This window comes from Dreissena polymorpha, chromosome 8 (assembly GCF_020536995.1).
Source record: "Dreissena polymorpha isolate Duluth1 chromosome 8, UMN_Dpol_1.0, whole genome shotgun sequence".
NCBI lineage: Eukaryota > Metazoa > Mollusca > Bivalvia > Myida > Dreissenidae > Dreissena > Dreissena polymorpha.
In genome coordinates, this window is record NC_068362.1 from 77,378,927 (window position 1) to 77,400,614 (window position 21,688).

Consider the following 21,688-nt stretch of genomic DNA (forward strand, 5'->3'; position numbering starts at 1 on the left):
GTGACAAGTCCCATGATGTATAGTGTGACAGGTCCCATGATGTATTATGTGACCGGTCCCATGATGTATAGTGAGACAGGTTCCATGATGTATAATGTGACATGTCCCATGATGTATAGTGTGACAGGTCCCATGATGTATAGTGTGACAGGTCCCATGATGTATAGTGTGACAGGTCCCATGATGTATTATGTGACCGGTCCCATGATGTATAGTGTGACCAGTCCCATGATGTATAGTGTGACTGGTCCCATGATGTATAGTGTGACAGGTCCCATGATGTATAGTGTGACTGGTCCCATGATGTATAGTGTGACTGGTCCCATGATGTATAGTGTAACAGGTCGCCATGATGTCTAGTGTGACAGGTCCCAATGAGGTCTAGTGATACAGGTCCCAATGATATCTAGTCACATACAAGCTTCTCAAATTCAATCTTAGTTTCATTCTTTATTGACAGCATGAGCTTAAATTATAAATGCTAAAACTTCAGATTGAAATTGACGATTTAACTGAAATATTTATGATAATGATGGATGCAACATACATTACGATACAACTACTTGTATATCTTATATAGTAACCTGAGCTCATACGATTATGTTGTCGTTGATGTTAGTAATTTAAGAAGGACAACAATTACTTTGAACACTTTATTTTGGAAATAAAAAAGAAAACAACAAAATTAATATCATAAACAATGTAAACAAGTCACAATATAACATCTAACATTCAAACTAACAATTCTGTATACAGAATGTACAGGGTGAGAACTCTGCCATATACAACAGCTGACAATAATGTACCATCCACTGATGCAGAAACAGTATAACTGCTACTACACTTTCATGGCAATAATGTACAATCCACCAATGTATAAACATTGCTTAAATTAAATTGCTAAATTGCTATGAATACACATTCAATTAAAACATTTAACAGTTTAAAACGTGCTTGATGAAACAAGAATTTATTGAATCGGTTGATTGTAAAGGTATCTGTGCAAGCAAATACAAATAAAAGTCCAAAGGAATGTTAGGATAGGAATCAATGTACACGCTCAAAATATGGTGCATAAATGTGTCTTGTTCTGTGAAAACTGGGCAAAATGCATGTGCATAAAGTGTCGTCCCAGATAAGCCTGTGCAGTCCACACAGGCTAATCAGGGACGACACTTTCCGCTTTAATGGTATTTTTCGTTTAAAGGAAGTCCTTTTTTTACCGAAAATCTAGTTTCAGCAGAAAGTGTTGTCCCTGATTAGCCTGTGTGGACTGCACAAGCTAATCTGGGACAACACTTTACCCACATGCAGTATGCCCAGTTTTATCAGAACAAGACACAAACAAGAGTGCATCTTAAGGCAAGTACACTGACATTGTGGTTCTATTCCTAATTGGTATGATCCCAGACAGTATTTGAGCTGTTCTCTGTGAAAAGGGGGCTTAATGCATGTGCGTAAAGTGTTGTTCAAGATTAGCCTGTGCTGTCTACACAGGATAATCAGGGATGACATTTTCCGCTTGTAAATTTTTCGTTTAAAAAACTCTCTTCTAAGCAAAAATTCAGTTTAGGCAGAAAATGTTGTCCCTGATTAGTCTGTGTGGACTGCACAGGCTAATCTGGGACAATACTTTACATACATGCATTAAAACCCCTTTTCACAGATCACGGCCCATTTAAAGAGTGACTTCCGACTTAAAGGTCTCTCTCTGTGCAGGAACTGATCTGAACTTTGTTGGAAAGTAACATACACATACCTGTGATCAATAACTGTAAATGTCACAAATACAAATTGAAAGTACCGGTATCAATATTTTTCATGAACCTTGAACTTATAATATACAGATTGAAACAAATAAATAAACATGAATATTTAATCATAACATAGTTGACAAAACAATACAATGTAATCATGAACAATTATATATTGCATTTGATTTTGAATGGGGACGCATGAAGTCTAGATTTAGATTTTACAAAACTGGCAATTTGTCGAATCAGAATGCTTGACACAAGAAACTAACTATCTAATAAAACATCCTTGTTGTTTCAAATAATTAATTCTTAGTGCAAGAAATTTAAAAGTACAATAAAGTCAAACTGTAGAATTGATGATGAAAAGAAATACTTAATCCATGTACATGAAAAGTAGTTGTTTTTATTTGAAGCTTTTGATAACAATGTATGAGGTATAAGACTAGAAGTCACATGACAAAAATTATACAATTATTCCCAACATGGCTGCAAAAAGGAACAATATCAGTCAAAGTCAATAAGCATCAAAACTGAGCCAATATTTCATATATGGGCCATGCTCTGTGAAAAGGGGGTTCAATAAATGTGCATTAAGTGTTGTCCCAGATTAGCCTGTGCAGTCCACACAGGCTGATTGGGAACAACACTTTTCGCTTTTATGGGTTTTTTTGTGTACAGAAAGTCTCTTCTTGCAAAAACCCAGTTTAGGCGGAAAGGTTTGTCCCTGATAAGACTGCACAGGCTAATCTAGGACGAAACTTTACACACATGCATTAAACCCCTTTTTCACAGAGCACAGCTCATGTATTTTCAAAGCAGGTTACAAGCATAATTGTCAGGTTTCTTACATAATACCATTAAGAAGTTCATTACCATATTACTAACACATACAGTTAATTTGATTTTAATCATCAACAATCTGTTACTTTAGCCCACTTATGCTTAGCGTCTAGAAAAAAGGCCTTGGCAAACAGAATAAACCCAGATGAGACACCGCATGATGCAGCGTCTCGTCAGGGTCTGCGCTGTTTGCTTAAAGGAATTTCTGTAAGAAATATTCTAAATATAGAAATAAATATACTAGACATCACTAATTTTGGCAATAAACTTGATCCAATTTAGAAGGATGGGAGAGTCCACTACGCATAAATGGGTTAAGCCTCAAATGCCCTCCACACAATTATTTTCACCCACAAGTGCAAACCTGACCTTCAAAGTATGGGGAAAAAAAGTTTTTATTTATTTACTGAAAAAAAAGAAAATTTACACAGAACAATTACTCTGTAATACAGAAGAAAGAGTTATAATATTTGAACTCTATACTGCTTTTTAGTGTTTTTTATCAATATATGAACTTTTATTCCCATTAAGTAATGGTCTGATATAAAAATTTGGTTCTTAATATCTTCAAGAGATTTTATTCGCCACACATGAACAATTAATAAAAGGCTATTTCTCTGTAAATACTGAAAGTAGAGATATGTAGCTTAAACAGGGCAATTTTTCTTAAAGTCATCTGTCATTCAAGACTTTTTTTTGTAACACCTTCAATACTTGATGATTTATGCTCCACAAAAGCAACAAACTTTACATAAAAAAACAGCCAAGGGCAATAAATTCCAACACTGATCAGAGAGTTGTGATTCCTGTCCTCTGCATTTACTGTCCATAAAAGTTAAAAAGTACAAAGCTTTTATTTAAATATCTACGCCACTAAGAGGGTAATGGTCTGATCAAGACAATTATAAACTCAAGGTTAATTACTCTGTAAGTCCAGAAAGGAGATATATGATCTTTAAAGATACTTTGCACTGCCAATTTAACCCTTTACATTTTAGATACGTATTTTGACGCGTTTGTAGTCCCTTATAAAGTTACATTAAATTATAGACCTTTTTTACTTAATTCAAGTTTTAAAGGCTTCATTTCCAAGCCTTAGATACTGATGGGCAGTAAACAGAATAAAACCTGAACAGACTGCGAGAGATGAATACGGGCCTGATATATTAAGAAATGTTTAATTTAAACCTGAACAGACTGCGAGAGATGAATACGGGCCTGATATATTAAGAAATGTTTAATTTAAACCTGAACAGACTGCGAGAGATGAATACGGGCCCTCATTTATTAAGGAATGTTTAATTTAAACCTGAACAGACTGCGAGAGATGAATACAGGCCCTCATATATTAAGGAATGTTTAATTTAAACCTGAACAGACTGCGAGAGATGAATACAGGCCCTCATATATTAAGGAATGTTTAATTTAAACCTGAACAGACTGCGAGAGATGAATACAGGCCCTCATATATTAAGGAATGTTTAATTTAAACCTGAACAGACTGCAAGAGATGAATACGGGCCCTCATATATTAAGGAATGTTTAATTTAAACCTGAACAGACTGCGAGAGATGAATACAGGCCCTGATATATTAAGGAATATTTAATTTAAACCTGAACTTTAATACTAAGAGTTATACTCTGTACAAGAAAATTGAATAAAGTGCCATAACTCTGTAAAACCTGAAATTAGTGCTACAGTATTTGTATCTGCATTTCCCCTCACAGCCCTCTATCATTACCTGAAGTTTCATTTTAATCCCTTTAATATGTGAGTCATGTTCTGCACAGGCTAATCAGGGACCACACTTTCCGCTTTAAATGACATTTTTCGTTAAAATGAAGTCTCTTCTTAGTAACAAGAGATTGCCAAGCAATATGGTCCCCTACCGGTGAAACTCCACCATTGTCAGTAAACAATTTTTTTAATTTTATTTGTTGCCATAGCAACCAGAATTTTTGACGTAGGCACAAAATGAAATGGCGTGCATAATCTCCATATTGCCATCTATCCATGTTTCAAGTTTCATGAACAAATATTAAGAACTTTTAAAGTTATCGCAGGATCCAGAAAAGTGTGACGGACTGACAGACGGAGTGCAAACTCTAAGTCCCCTCCGGTTTCACCGGTATGGGACAAAAATCCAATTCTGGCGGAAAGTGTCGTCCCTGATTAATCTGGGATGACACTTAACGCACATGCATTATGCCCAGTTTTCTCAGAACACGACTCATATCATGTACTCCGCTCAAGAACCAGGACACACAGAGGGACATAAGGTCAGGTGGAAGGGCAGATGATTACCTCCCTTTGGGAACATAAATACACTATGTAATCTAAAAGGTAATCAATATTAAAAATTAATGAAATCAAGTGTAAGATCAAGTTTGGAATACTCAGTATATAAAGTACAAAGCATCCACAAGAATAGTAACTCATCTGAAACATAGCATGTATTTATTGATTTGCCTCCCTTGAAATTAAGTGTGTGATTTTTTCACACGCTGATATTGTACATTAACAATTGTAAATTAATGAGAATAGAAAAAAAAACATGACACTGGGTGCAATTAATAGTTATTTTAAATTATTTTTGCTTCAAACCAAGTCAATAAAATACAGTTGCAATATTTTTCTTCACATTTTTGTATTTGATAATATACACAACCAAAAGTATGACCATTATTAAAAACACCTAAATGTATTAAACTATGACTAAATACAAAAAGTAAACTTGTTTCCATAGAAACAATCATTTTTAAACATACGCAAATGTTACATTATTCACTAAATAAATAAAAATATTTAATGAAATTGTATTGCAAAATACAATAAAGTTCTTTAACATATTAAAAACAGAAACAATGGTACATCTCCATAAAGTAAGAGATTCTGAAAATATGCATCAAACAATATAACGCAATAGTTTCTTTGCAAACAATAATTAAACATACATAATTTTGAACTGTAAATTAACTGTACAATGAGATACTGAAGTCTGTGGGCAGTAAAACTGTACAAGGTCCAGGAAAAAATCCACAATCCTGGACTGGCCGTTGCTGCTGAAGACATTTTTCAGTTAACACTTTTAATTGATTAGCCAATACAAATTTTGAAAATTGACAAGCCCTGTCAGTCAGTTATGGATTGACAAATTTTACCAACACGGGTGAGTAACGTAGGAATCAGTTGACTTCATATAAGCCTAGCTAATAGTTTGGTTGGCAATGTAATAAACCATACACGTACAGAAAGAAACAATGAAAAAAAGAGATCCCTACATAATGCTGTCAATGCATGAAATAACACAAAATAATGCAAACTTTTGTTTACAAAAAAGAGTATTGACAAACTTGTATTTATTATTATTCATTCAATTTGTTTTCTGATAGCCATAAATAAACAATAAAACTCAGTGTTGCAGCATTTCAGAGCCAAACATTGACGTTTTTATTTAATGGCCACGGAACAAAACGCATTTAACTGGGACAACTGCTGCTGGCAAAGACAGTTCTGAGGGAAGCTATAAGAGTCGCGTTCTGAGAAAACTGGGCTTAATGCATGTGCGTAGTGTCATCCCTGATTAGCCTGTGCAGTCTGCACAGGCTAATCAGGAACAACACTTTCCCCCATGAACTTGATTTTCGGAAAGGAGGGACTTCCTTGAAACTAAAAATACCATAAAAGCGGAAAGTGTCGTCCCTGATTAGCCTGTGCGAAATGCACCGGCTTATCCGGGACAACACTTTACGCAAATGCATTAAGCCCAGTTTCCTCAGAACACGACACATATATTTCTTGTTCAGATACAACAGTTTCCTTCCTCACTTGATTTCCTGGTCTTGAAAGAAGAAATAGCATGGGCTCCGATGGGTTACATACCACTGTTCAATCCAATACTAATGGAGGAAGGAACTACTTAATATGACCGAACACATCTAGTATTCAAATGCCTTTCCATCTTGAAAAGTATGCCTCTGAGACAGGTCTCTACATATTGAGCAGTTAAGTCAACTGGAATAGAAGTAGTTTCCAGCAAAACAGGATATTACCAAAACCGGTCTATTAAGAATTTGGAGGAAGACTACCAACCAGTCTGTAAAGAAGTTGTACGGAGAATGACAACCAGTCTGGTTAGGATGACAGGAGAATATTGACAACCATTTGTTTAGAATGCATGGATAGATTGACAGCCAGTGAGTTAAGAATATGTAAGCAGGCTGACAGCCATTTGCTTAAAAATGTGTGAGAACAATCACAACCAGAATATTAAGAATGCATTAAGAAATTGACAGCCTGTTTGGTTAGAATATGTAGCAGATTTACAAACAGTCAGACAACTATGTTCAGAATACGTGAGGAGATTGACAAACCATTCTATTCAGCATGTGTGTAGAGATCAACAAAAAGATTACTACGGGAATGTTTAAAGAAAACTTGAAGGGGAGAATTTATATACTGGTAATAAAGGGGCAGTGATAATATTGCTTTCACAGAGACTTGCTGTGTTACGGAAATACAAACAAGTATTTATCTTAGAATGCCATACATGTGAGTCTGTTTTATAATCAACACTGATTCTTGTCTTGATATGATACAATTCAAACACATACTTAGTAGGGATTTGCCGTTCCTGACACGGTTTCATATTCAGTACACTACTTTGACCCTTTATAACACTTTGCATATCAAGAGTTAGCAAGAACATCGCTGTCACCATTCTAGCAATGAAGGAAATGAATGACACGTCATAAAAATGGAAAAGAGTGTGACTTATAGACAGATCATTTAAATCATGATTTTCTTAAAATATATCATTATTTTATCATTATTATTATTTAATAAATCATTGATGTAAATAAAACAGGGCAATTGTATCAGATTTTCTAGCCCCTATAAATACATGAAAGATGTAGATGACAAAAAATTACAAGATTTGCAACACTCTAAATCTGTAGAAAATAGGCTCATCTGGATTTCCAACTATTCAAAGCACTATCAATACCTACCTTTACATGTTTATGGTCTGTTTTGCAACTTCCCTATAAAGTTGGACTTTACATAGTGAACAATCAAAGCTATATTTAAATGAATACTTTAGTTTACAAATACTTTACTTTACAAATCCTTTACTTTATAAATAACATATGTGATGTTTATTGATAATCTTATCTTACAGATATTGTACCAGTACTTGGAGTCTAATGGAGCCCATGTAAGTATTTGAGGATTTATTGACACCATCATTAGATCTGAATGATTTGTTCATCAGTAAACTGTCAAACAAGGGCTGTTTGTAAAACATGCATGCCCCCCATATGGGCTGTCCGTTGTAGTGGCAGCCATTGTGTGAATACGATTTTTGTCACTGTGACCTTGACCTTTGACCTAGTGACCTGAAAATCAATAGGGGTCATCTGCGAGTCACGATCAATGTACCTATGAAGTGTCATGATCCTAGGCAAAAGCCTTCTTGAGTTATCATCCAAAAATCATTTTACTATTTCGGGTCACCGTGACCTTGACCTTTGACCATGTGACCTCAAAATCAATAGGGGTCATCTGCAAGTCATGATCAATCTACCTATGAAGTTTCATGATCCTAGGCGTATGCGTTCTTGAGTTATCATCCGAAAACCATTTTACAATTTCGGGTCACCGTGACCTTGACCTTTGACCTAGTGACCTCAAAATCAATAGGGGTCATCTGCGAGTCATGATCAATCTACCCATGAAGTTTCATGATCCTAGGCGTATGCGTTCTTGAATTATCATCCGGAAACCATTTTACTATTTCGGGTCACCGTGACCTTGACCTTTGACCTAGTGACCTCAAAATTAATAGGGGTCATCTGCGAGTCATGATCAATCTACCCATGAAGTTTCATGATCCTAGGCGTATGCGTTCTTGAGTTATCATCCGGAAACCATTTTACTATTTCGGGTCACCGTGACCTTGACCTTTGACCTAGTGACCTCAAAATCAATAGGGGTCATCTGCGAGTCATGATCAATCTACCCATGAAGTTTCATGATCCTAGGCGTATGCGTTCTTGAGTTATCATCCGGAAACCATTTTACTATTTCGGGTCACCGTGACCTTGACCTTTGACCTAGTGACCTCAAAATCAATAGGGGTCATCTGCAAGTCATGATCAATGTACCTATGAAGTTTCATGATCCTAGGCCCAAGCGTTCTTGAGTTATCGTCTGACAACCACCTGGTGGACGGACCGACCGACAGACCGACATGAGCAAGAAGGGGGGCATAATTATGTGTCAGAACTGTTGGTGGACATATTCTTGGCAGTGCATGACAATTATGGTTCCGTTTTTTCAACACACTGGGACACCCTAAACACAACATAGTATGAACTACCAATTTCACTATTACATAACATGTACATGTTTATCTTCTATATATTCGTACACTGTACTAAAATTTGCAGGGTAGGGTTTCTGGTATAACTGATACAGGGAATATGGGGAAAGTAAGCTTGCATATTTGAGTCAAAAGTTCCAGAGCTTTGAAAGGCTATCAAATGGCTTTCTGAAATCCAGACCATATCCTGAAGAATTGTTTATGAACACTGCTCTCAATCAAAATAGCACAGTTTATCTTTTAATGTTCCACATGCGAACATCCTGTAGCAGGTCTGGGAAGTACATATCTGATCCAGTGCCTGAGTAATGTTTACAAGGTCATTTAACTCTGGCTTTTGATTATATTGTGTTTAAGACCTGAAAGCAGACAGTTTGTTTAATATTAAAATGGCATTAAGACAACAATAGTTTTACAAGCACATTTTATTCAGCCAAAATAGTATCATTGGTTAATTTTACACCGGGACCAATAAGATCATAGTGTTGTTATCTGGTATATAATAATAGTAAATATATTTTTTATTAGGCTTTTTATACCATTTTTCAAGATTGAAACAAATGCAGTGTTAAATTTAATTAAAAAACCACAACAACAACACAAAACTGTGTGACACAACATCCATTCTAAGGAACAATTAAGTATCTAAGGGTTGAGTGAGATGTGTGTACATGCAATAGTCTGGTTCTAATAAAACCCTGTCAAACAGTACAACTGTAGCAAGCATGACAATATATGAGCCATGCTCTGTGAAAAGGGGGTTTAATGCATGTGCGTAAAGTGTCATCCCAGATTAGCCTGTGCAGTCTGCACAGGCTAATCAGGGACAACACTTTTTGCCTAAACTGGATTTTTGCTAAGAAGAGACTTTCTTTAAACAGAAAATATCATAAAAGCGGAAAGTGTCATCCCTGGCTGATTAGCCTGTGCTGACTGCACTGGCTAATCTGGGATGACATTTTATGCACATGCATTCAATCCCTTTTCCTCAGAGCACGGCTCATATGTATTATACCTCCCACATGCTCCAGTTTGAACATGCAATAACATTTAGGTTGTACTGCCCCTAATCTTTCCAGAATATTATTTAAGATCAATTATTACTTAATTTAAACTTTATTATCTAATCAGATATAAACCGATTGTCACAATATTATTAACTTAATCCAATCCACAGAGAAAAGTTACCAATTGTGATTTATATTCATGTTTTCAAATATCGTTTCCCAAACTGGTTCATAATCTGAATGTGTGCAGAAAATGTCAATCCAACGTGAATGCCAAGCGTAGCTGATTACAAGATTATTTTTTTCTTTTTTCTTTTTCATACTGATTACAAGATTATCGCTGGACTTTGAAGAGTAAATCATTGGAGCACATCTCAATAGTACATAAAACAAGGTGAAAATAAACAAGAAATATCTTTAAAAAAGATATACGGCGTTGATTGTGGTCGATGTTTATGAACGATCAAAAGTTATCTCTATGAGATAAAAAGTAGCGGATGCCTTTTTTCTGCGCAGTTCTTAGCTACATCATAAGCAAATCAATTACGGGGTGTTGCGCCAGATTTCGTGGCTTATTTTGCTTTATGTGATATTATTACTCAGATATCTATATTTACAGAATAGAAAAACACAAGAAACATGAAAATAAACGAGTGCATATAGGTCAGCCGGCAATACTCGAATCTTATTTAATTGCATAATTATAGTATAGTGAATTATTGTGCTCATGCTTAATAAACTGGTCTAAATGGATAAATATTTCTAATTAATTTTATCAAAATTGGTCCTTATCATGCAAATGTTGAAACCATATTAAAAATCGATGATTGACATACCACAATAATATCGCAGAATATCTTTATTTAGTATCTTTCTGATCAAAACAGACTTCAAGTGCACAAAGTTTACGAGACGGCGTTTATATAAAGATTTCTGCAACTGACCGCAAACTGACCTTGATACCTTGCGGATTGGAATGCAATGCATTACAGTCACTACGTTATTAGGACCGGTGTAACACAATTATCGCAACCCCTTCTGCGAGCTCCGGTGATGAACTGTATATAAACTCTGACTTTCACAAATGGCCGCGAATTGACCCGAAACCTCGCGAGTTGAAATGCAATGCAAGTAAGTACTAAATATGACAACATAGCCTTTAGTATAAACGCTTTTGCGCTGGGTAATTCTCTGAAAATAAAAGGTGAACGCACAAACTGTATTTATGTCGAACATTGATTGTAAAACTGTTCTATCTATTGAGCCTTTTCATTAGAGATAAAATTGTTTCATGCAGTAAAACATTGTTACAAAGACGCGGATATGTTTCCAATGTTCTGGTGTTATACTCAAATCAGCCAATGGAATAAATGAAGTGTATTCATTCGTACCTAGCCGCGGGAAATTTTATTTGAGTATTATTGGACACTTACAAAGGTCAAGTCAGGGTGAAAAGCTGGCTTAATACAGCTTACGCCGAAAAAAATAATCAGTTTTATTCACCATATGTTTAGTTTATAAATAATTAAAACACAGAAGCCCTGTGGTTTTCAAAGACCACTTGGCCAAGCTCATCATTTACCACTCACTATTGGAATGAGCATAATGCCCCCCTATGTGCAAAAAGGTACCATCACACATTGAAATTTAACCCTTAAAGCGCTGGAGCTGAATTTTAAAGGCCTTTGCAAACAGTTTGGATCCAGATGAGACGCCACAGAACGTGGCGTCTCATCTGGATCCAAACTGTTTGCTATTCTGATAGTATTCTTTGAAAAAAATTCGAAGAAAATGCTAATTTTAGAAATTCAACAGACGACATTTTAGCAGACGACAAATTTCCCAGCATGCAAAGGGTTAAGAAGGCACATGGCACTTTTTGCACTAATGGGGCGATAATATCTAAAGGGTTTACAGTTTCAGCAGAACATTTCTTCTGGACAAAGTTTGCTTTCAAGCAATGAGTTCAATGACTTAATAAAATTTCCAGCAAAAGCAATCTCATTTGATGAAGATTTGATAGCTCAAAATGTCTCCACCCACATTATATAGTTTAAGCACAGAATGAGGACATAATACAAATAGTTTCGCGTTTTTCCTTGATAATCTGATACCGGTTGTGATGGGACAGCCTACATCGCATGCAGGGTTACTATGACAACATCTATGACAAAATGCATTTTGGTGACAGGATGCTGTGCACATTATATCTGATTGTCATGAATAATAGTTGGGAGATGCATTAAAACATCCACACAAATCTGCAATCCCTGGGAAAAATCATTACACTGAAACAATACATAAAACATGCTACAATGACAAAGGCATGGCCACAGGATCAGTTGAAGTGGATATTGTATATGGATAATTCAGGCAATGTAAAGGTTAAGTGCGCACACACTAAAAGCAATCTTCACACTTTGAAAACTTACAGCAATGGATGGAATGTTGTATCTCACATACATTACGAAGGACCATTACTGCAGAGAACATTTCTCCGTCACCCCACCCACTCCCTGGGCAAATTTAGACGGAAGCTCGCTTACTTTACTAGTAATCTCGCCTAGATTGCCAGGCAGCTCTGAAACACACGAAACAATACTGGGTTAAACAGGTCAAAACTGGAGATATCACATGCAACATTGTGTGACTTGTTTTGATAGAAACCCTTCAATAGATCTGTAATATCCTTTCCAAGAGTAAAGGAAATTCTACTTTGGAACATGACCAATTATCGGATGTTTTCATTGTGCAATTTAATAGAAAATGCAATTTTCCAAAGGGTAATAATCACATGGTAAAATATAAACAAAGAAATACAAAGCACAGCCACAATAACTTAGACTCAAAGAGAAATCTTCAATATATTTGTGTTATTAGATATGAGCACGTTATCTACCAGAAGAAGTCACATGAGAAAGTACACAAGGGTAACAAAGCACACTGGTCAACATGGTTTGACTGTACAAGAGTCAAAGCACACTAGTTAAAATGGTTTGACTGTACAATAGTCAAAGCACACTAGTCAAAATAGCTTGACTGTACAAGTGTCAAAGCACACAAGTCAACATGGTTTGACTGTACAAGTGTCAAAGCACACAAGTCAACATGGTTTGACTGTACAAGAGTCAAAGCACACAAGTCAACATGGTATGACTGAACAAGAGTCAAAGCACACTAGTCAACATGGTATGACTGAACAAGTGTCAAAGCACTCTAGTCAACATGGTTTGACTGTGCAAGAGTCAAAGCACACAAGTCAACATGGTATGACTGTACAAGTGTCAAAGCACACTAGTCAACATGGTTTGACTGTGCAAGAGTCAAAGCACGCTCGTCAACATGGTTTGACTGTGCAAGAGTCAAAGCACACAAGTCAACATGGTTTGACTGTGCAAGAGTCAAAGCACACTAGTTAACATGGTTTGATTGTGCAAGAGTCATAGCACACTAGTCAACATGGTATGACTGTTCAAGTGGCAAATACGTAGGAGGGGAGACAAAAAAAAGGGCCGCAGTTCTAAGTTATTGCAGAAAACATGATAACGTCAACGTAGAAATCATATAAAGACTTGCCAGGATGCTCTAAGGCTGCAGTCACAATTCAAGAAAGGTGTGCAGTCATGCTAGGGTTCAGATTTAAGACCTTAAGTACACTTCTGAGTTTTCTTTCTTGGGTAAAAGTATGCTATAAACTTGTTGAGTCATGGGTAATTTTCATAAAGAAGTACCATGTGAAACTGAAAGTAGAAGGCACATGGCACTTTTTTGCACAAATAGGGCGAAATATTGTATAAATATATTACTATAAATCATTATAAACAAAATAATTAACATTTGTTATTTTTTTATATTTTTTAATCATTAACGTCTGTAATAATAATATATAATCAATATTGTTGATGCAATCTTGAAAATATGCTCTTCGCAAGCCTTGGATTCTGATTTGCTAATTTAAAGATTTGCATGAAACACTTAGAAACGCTATATGAACAATTCATTAAAGGAGGAAATATTTCATAAGAAACTATAAAGTTATGATGAATTAAAAAAGCTACCAATTTTTGTCGCATTTTTTCATATGAAAACGTTCTTTCAAAGGATTTCATGGCGTTCTCAATACCCAATACTCGAAAATACCCACGACTCAACAAGGACCTGCCATACCATTTAATGTTGGTCCCATTATACTTGGTTTATGCCATGTCACCTACATTTGTCTGTACTCATGAATTGTTGTTTTTTTTAAAGGAAAGACTCTGCCAAATGAATCAATCATCCAGTGTCATCAATTTCGTTTCACACACATCTTCTATGTTTTCAATTAATGGTATTTCTAATTTGGAGCCAGGTTGTCAATCATATGAAGCTCTTTCTATGCTTTTCAAGACAAGTTAACCATCACAAAGGAGCCAACCAACTGCAAGCATTTGTATGCTTTCATCTTCGCAAAAATGACAGGTTCTATTGACAAGGAAACGTCACAAGTTTGATACTTGTCATTTAAGCAAAAAAAGTATTTTTTTTAAGAGTATTTTTTGCTTATAAAGATAACGGGTTCTATTCAGAAAATTGCTTATAGCTTTAGGTAACTTAATTTCAAACATTAATAGGAAACATTTGTTTATAGAATATAACTGTTAAACATTTTGCAGAAAATAGGCCATCAGGAATCTTGTTAAAAAGCTGTTTTCTTAAAGCATGCCTTAACACTGTGATCAATTTAAATTGTTATAAAAGGCAGGCACAAGTAGATCATTATCTAAGTATTACATCCTTTAATAAAACAAACAAGATAAAATATTATGATAATTTCATATTTGATCTACTTATTAATAATCAACATCAAATAAATACATACATGTAATTTTCTATTATCTGCTTTATCAAATGGCAAATCTCAAAGTTGCTATGGAAACAAATGTTAACCATGATATTAATTCGGTATTAATTGCAGAGAGTGCTTTAATATGGTCTGTAATTAAGAATCACCAGGATGGTTTAATTAATAGCTGTAACACAATAATATACATGAGTCGCGTTCTGAGAAAACTGGACTTAATGCATGCACATAAAGTGTTATCCCAGATTAGCCTGTGCAGTCCACACAGGCTATTCAGGGACGACACTTTCCGCCTAAATTTTTGATTTTCGGTAAGGAGGGACTTCCTTGAAACTAAAAATACCATAAAAGCGGAAAGTGTCGTCCCCGATTAGCCTGTGCAGAATGCACAGGCTAATCTGGGACAACACTTTACGCACATGCATTAAGCCCAGTTTTCCCAGAGCAAGGCCTGTATTAGATCAAGGCAGTTCTTTCAAGACTTCTTGTATAACCCTTTACCACTCAGATACGTATTTTGACACGTCAGTAGTCCCTTAGAAAGTGAAATTTAATCATAGACCTTTCTAAATAAAAATTACTAGATTCAAGTTTTAAAGGCTACATTTCCAAACCCTTAGATACTGATCAGCAGCAAACAAAATAAAACCAGAACAAACTGCAAGTTACTCGCAGGCTGTTCTGGTTTTATGCTGTTTGCACATAGCCATTTTCACATTGCCTCTTAGTTGGAAAGGGATAACCGAAATAAGCATTTCCTCAGAAAACCTTGGAACCCACCACAATTTTAGGGGAAATTAGATAGTGGATTAAGGGGCTGACCCATCCTTAATTTTGGGGCTTCTGTACTTTCTCTGTATCATATCATATGCATAATACAATTATAATGTTTCAATAAAATAAGTCAGTTCTTACATACGAAAAAATATTTAAAATGAAAATAATTGAGTCAACTCAATAACAACAAGGAATTATTTTCCAATCCATGCCTACATGTATTGTGTTAAGTGTATACACATTATATCCCCATGCAACAAATAATATAACTATATTTACAATTAAAATAATAGTTTTTACAAACTGTAACATCATGGAATACATCCAAGTAATATCAACAACAGTCATTAATCTTTATAAATTTTAATAAAACCAATAACAGAACAACAAATGAACATATGAAAAGTTTAAAATAAAATATACTATCATGTAAAACAATAAATTACAACTATTGTCATACCTATTTCCCTTAATTTATTTTGTTGTGGCAAACAAATACCTGTTTCCCGTAATTTATTTTGTTGTGGCAAACAAATACCTATTTCCCTAAATTTATTTTGTTGTGGCAAACAATATCATTTTTACCCAGTCTGTTTATGAGCACGTATTACAAATTATAAATTGATTTCATTTCAACATTAAATGAGTCCGCACAGGCTAATCAGGGACAACACTTTCCGCCGCAACTGGATTTTTGCTAAGAAGAGACTTTCTTTATTATAAAATTATCATAAAGCGGAAAGCGGCGTCCCTGATTAGCCTGTGCTGACTGCACATGCTAATCTCTGACAACACACAACATGCATGCATTATACCCACTTTTCACAGAGCATGACCCCAAATTTTTTTTCTATCTAACTGAATCATCTTTCAAGAAAAAAATCTGCAACAGGCCAAAAAGTTTATGCAAGAACATGAAGAAAGGTTATAACATGGTAATTTCAAAGCTGTATGTCTGGATATTAAAAGGTTGCATGCCAAGATAACATCAGCCATAATAACTACTCTCCATTTACATGGCATTATGGATTGTAATGAAAGAAGAGTACTCAAAGGCAGTTGTCAGTATTTTGCATTGGCATTGAAAGAAAGTAGTTTGCACGACACATCATTGGAAAGTACAATCCACACAGAAATTCCAATTCCTGAAAACAAACTGGCAATAACAGTATTTTTTTGCACAACAACGAAAAACGCAAATATTAGTAATGTTTAGAACAATGTTGTTGTTGTTTTTTGACGTCATTTGCCCAAATGATCTTAAATCAAAGGAGCTCTGTTTTGTTTGTTCAATGGCCTAAAAGAGGGTTCAGGACATTACCATCAATATGTATGGATTAAAAACAAGTTTTAATATATGTTCTTACCTATACAAATTGCTAAAAATCTACCAATATTTTTGTGATAGGGAAATAACAGTTAAAGATGTTGGCTCTTTACACAGGTCAATACCCAGTGCCTTGTGTCTTATTTTCTCAGCATTTTTGATAACCTGTATTTGTTATTTAAATTCTCGGTATTTCCTATTTTATATGAAATATTCAACTGTTTGATAAGTTCATGCAATTATACAGCTAAAAGGGAGATCACGTTCTGGTAGGAACAATCCCTTTAAGATAAACATCTGTAATATTGATTCAAGAAAAGTTGAAATTCTATCATAAACAAAGGTTTTTGTAAAACATGCATGCGCCCCATATGTGGCAGCCATTGTGTGAATATATTTTTGTCACTGTGACCTTGACCTTTGACCTAGTGATCTGCCAGTCATGATAAATGTGTCTATGAAGTTTCATGATCGCCTTATTATTCTTGAGTTATCATCAGGAAACCTTTTTACTGTTTCAAGTCACTGTGACCTTGACCTTTGACCTAGTGACCTGAAAATTTATAGGGGTCATCTGCCAGTCATGATCAATGTGCCTATGAAATTTCATGATCCTAGGCGTAAGCATTCTTGAGTTTTAATCCGGAAACCATTTTATTATTTCAAGTCACTGTGACCTTGATCTTTGACCTAGTGACCTGAAAATCAATAGGGGTCATTTGCCAGTCATGATCTATCTTCCTATGAAGATCATGATCCTAGGCATAAGCATTCTTGAGTTATCATCCAGAAATCATTTTACTGTTTTGAGTCACTGTGACCTTGACCTTTGATCTAGTGACCTGAAAATCAATAGGGGTCATTTGCCAGTCATGATCAATGTACCTATGAAGTTTCATGATTCTAGGCGTAAGCTTTCTTTAGTTATCATCCGGAAACCATTTTACTGTTTAGAGTCACTGTGACCTTGACCTTCGACCTAGTGACCTGAAAATCAATTGGGGTTATTTGCCAGTCATGACCAATGTATCTATGAAGTTTCATGATCCTAGGCGTCAGCATTTTTTAGTTATCATCCGGAAACTCTTTTTCTATTTTGAGTCACTGTGACCTGGACCTTTGAGTTAGTGACCAGAAAATCAACAGGGGTCATCTGCCAGTCATGATCAATGTACCTATGAAGTTTCATGATCCTCGGCCTAAGCATTCTTTAGTTATCATCCGGAAACCATTTTACTGTTTAGAGTCACTGTGACTTTGACCTTTGACCTAGTGACCTGAAAATCAATAGGGGTCATCTGCCAGTCATGATCAATGTACCTATGAAGTTTTGTGATTCTAGGCTTAAGCGTTCTTGAGTCATCATCAGGAAACCATCTGGTGGACAGACGGACAACCGACCGATAAACCGACCAACATGTGCAAAACAATATACCCCCTCTTCTTTAAAGGGAGCATAATAATAAATTCAAATTAAATTATATGGATTTTTAAATAATATTTTCAAGCACAAACACAAGTTAGACTAAATATAATTATAGCATTCAAATATAGAATCAAACATTTTATATATATCTGACAATAATATACCCTAGCTTTCAATTAAACTGTATTTAAATATTTACATTGGAACATAAATTAAAACTATGTTTTTCTATTAATTTTGGCATTAATAAATATATTTAACATGATATAATTATTACCAGATGCACACCATTTAATTTATACTTTCATCTAACAAACCTTCAATGACTTGCAGAGGAGCCGTTGCAGTAAATGTAAACAATAATGTATACATTATATATACACAAATATGAGATAACCACAGCAGTACATGAGCACAATTATGTATTCATTATACATTTACACAAATATGAGATACTAGACCAAGCATTTCATTTCATGAGTTGCCTTGAGATTGGGTCCTCTTAAATGAGTACTTATGACTTTTCTTGCATTTAATTAACCCTTTCCCACTTCAATACCTATTTGACGCTATTTGCAGTCTATTACAAAAGTTTAATTTAATTAAGACCTTTCTTACTACGGTAAATTTAAGGATTTAAGACTTCATTTCCAACCCTTAGATACTGATGAGCAGCAAACAGTTACTCGCAGGCTGTTCTGGTTTTATGCTGATTGCACATAGCCACTTCTGAGTGGGAAAGGGAGATTGCACATAGCCAATTTATTTGCTTCTGAGTGGGAAAGGGTTAATCATGTCTTCTGGCAGTTATAAGAGATGAAAAATCATTTGACAAACAGCAAACATATCTTTTTCCTCAGATTTTAACATGCATGTGTGTGTGATTAATCAATTTATGAACACATTCATGAATGATTGTAATTGCATGTACCATTTTAAAAATATATGTCAATATAATTATAGCATTAATATACTTAACATTTGCTTTGATTATCCCACACAAATTAAATTAAACCCTCAAAAATAACAAACTTATATAATAGTTATTACATCTTTTATACCGTATTTTCCCTTATATAGCGCGCATTTTTTACCTTCAAATTTCAAAATAGAAATTCGGTTTGTGTATTACATTGACACAACGCTTTCCTGGTTGCTAAATTGCCAAACTATCCATTTCGTAATCGTAAATCTTCACAATTGCCGCCATTTTTTTATTGCAGAAAACTACACCCTATAATGTTATAGACTGAAGGGGCCTTTGTTGAATCAACAAATAGCGGGAAAGGGTAGGAATGAACAGGGTAGTAACAGTTTTTACAAAAATTAAAAGATGAAAAAATGTCTTTGTTGGTGTTTTCACACTTCTTCATAGATTGTTTGTGAAAAAAAACGAGGTATATCGATCCCCGCGTCATCGCGGTATTGTTTGTTAAAGTTTTTGTTGTCATGAAAACTGGTTGATTTACAACGCAAAACGTCTTATTTGAACTGACACTAATTATTTTAATCATATTTCTCAACTTCACTTTTGCTTTATTTTGATAATTTAATCCAAAGTTTAATGTTAGCAAGTGTTAATAATTTACTGGAAGTGTAAACAAAGAGTCAGTAAGTCTTCCGAAAGTTTGCACTCTATGTGAATTGACAGTTTGACCTCATCAAAGGAAAGCCACAACCTGTCTGAAGCAATAAAGCGACAAGTTTATCGCTGACAAAATTGGCTTCCTTCGTCTAGCAGTCAACATGCTGAACCAATCGTGTGTTTGTTCCCCAATGGCAATCGCCCAATTAAATAATTGCACGTGCAAAGCTCCGCCTTCAAGCCTTTTGCAGAGAACAGAGATGGAGTTTAACAGTTGATTGAGCAAGTGTTTTATGTAAGTTGAGTTCCGATTTGCCGAAATTACTCGGCCCTAAGCATTGAAACGACAAATACATTTATCAATGCATTTCCTATCTCTGCGTTAATATGCTACAATGGGAGTATACTACCTAGGTTACAAACCATCAATAGAGATATAGACTTGTTTTATTTTCTTTCACTAGAGACAAACAAATGATATTTGTCTTATGGCTTTACGCCGACAGTATGGTACTGAGCATTTGGGTGTATTGTTTGTCTCACTATAAATACTTATCAACTAGACGCAGTGAAGGCGCGAAATATCAGGTCAAACTGGATTTAATGGTGAGCCTCTCTTAATGGGGAAATATTTAAGTCAATGAGAAAATAAAATGGGATACACAGACGATTTGTGTAAAATTGGACATTGCGATGCTGCGGGTCTGCAAAAGACTATGTCATATGATGTTGTGAGCGGCAGGTAATGAAAATGTTACACTGTTAAAATGTGAGGAAAGGTAATGGTTCGAATTTAACGCGCAGGGGTCTTGAAAAAACACGCGCATTGCGCGGCAATAAGGACATATACAGTATTCTCTAGAGAATAATCTTAAAAAATTGTCGAAACTATAGTGCTATGCAACCCATGCTCCTGATCGTATTAACACTCCCTACTTTAAAACAAAAAATTAAGCGCCCGAAAAACTCTGATTAAATGATTGCACAATATAAGAATGGCGGCCATTTTTGGCCCAAATTTCAGGTTTTGGGTGTTGAATTTTTTTTCTCTCAATTTTGGCTTTAAAAAATCCCATGCGCGTTATACATGGGAGCACGCTATACATGGTAAAATACGGTACATATTTCTTTATATACCTATTTATATCATCCAATCTTCTGTGTCATTTGAAACATGTGACAGTTCAATATTTTACCATATTGAATGAGCCTGCATCCATTATATTTTGTATTGGACGGTCTGAGTTTAACCAAATATTTCCAATACTGGACAAATCCTTCACAAAAGATCAACAGAACACACGTTATGTGACCTTGAAATAAGCCATCAATCTCAACACGTAATGTGACCTTGAAATAAGCCATCAATCTTGACACATAATGTGACCTTGAAGTAAACAATCAATCTTGACACATAGTGTGACCTTGAAATAAGCCATCAACCTTGACACATAATGTGACCTTGAAATAAGCCATCAACCTTGACACATGGTGTGACCTTGAAATAAGCCATCAATCTTGACACATAATGTGACCATAAAATAAGCCATCAATCTTAACACATAATGTGACCTTGAAATAAGCCATCAATCTTGACACATAATGTGACTTTAAAATAAGCCATCAATCCTGACACGTAATGTGACCTTGAAATAAGCCATCAATCTCGACACATAATGAGAACTTGAAATAAGCCATCAATCTAAACACATAATGTGACCTTGAAATAAGCCATCAATCTCG

At 35.2% G+C, this 21,688-nt stretch overlaps 1 protein-coding gene across 1 annotated transcript in view; it reads right to left on the bottom strand.

Annotated features, from left to right (window-relative positions):
* Nucleotides 1-639: 639 nt before the first annotated feature.
* LOC127843253 (complexin-like) overlaps nucleotides 640-21,688 on the bottom strand; it is a 180,351-nt gene continuing 159,302 nt past the window's right edge. The window contains exons 7-8 of the mRNA XM_052373118.1: nucleotides 12,420-12,568; nucleotides 640-9,339 (exon numbers count right to left, since the gene is read on the bottom strand). Of these exons, the coding sequence (XP_052229078.1) occupies nucleotides 12,465-12,568 (104 nt within the window). The 3' untranslated portion in view covers nucleotides 640-9,339; nucleotides 12,420-12,464. The remainder of the gene's footprint in view (nucleotides 9,340-12,419; nucleotides 12,569-21,688) is intronic.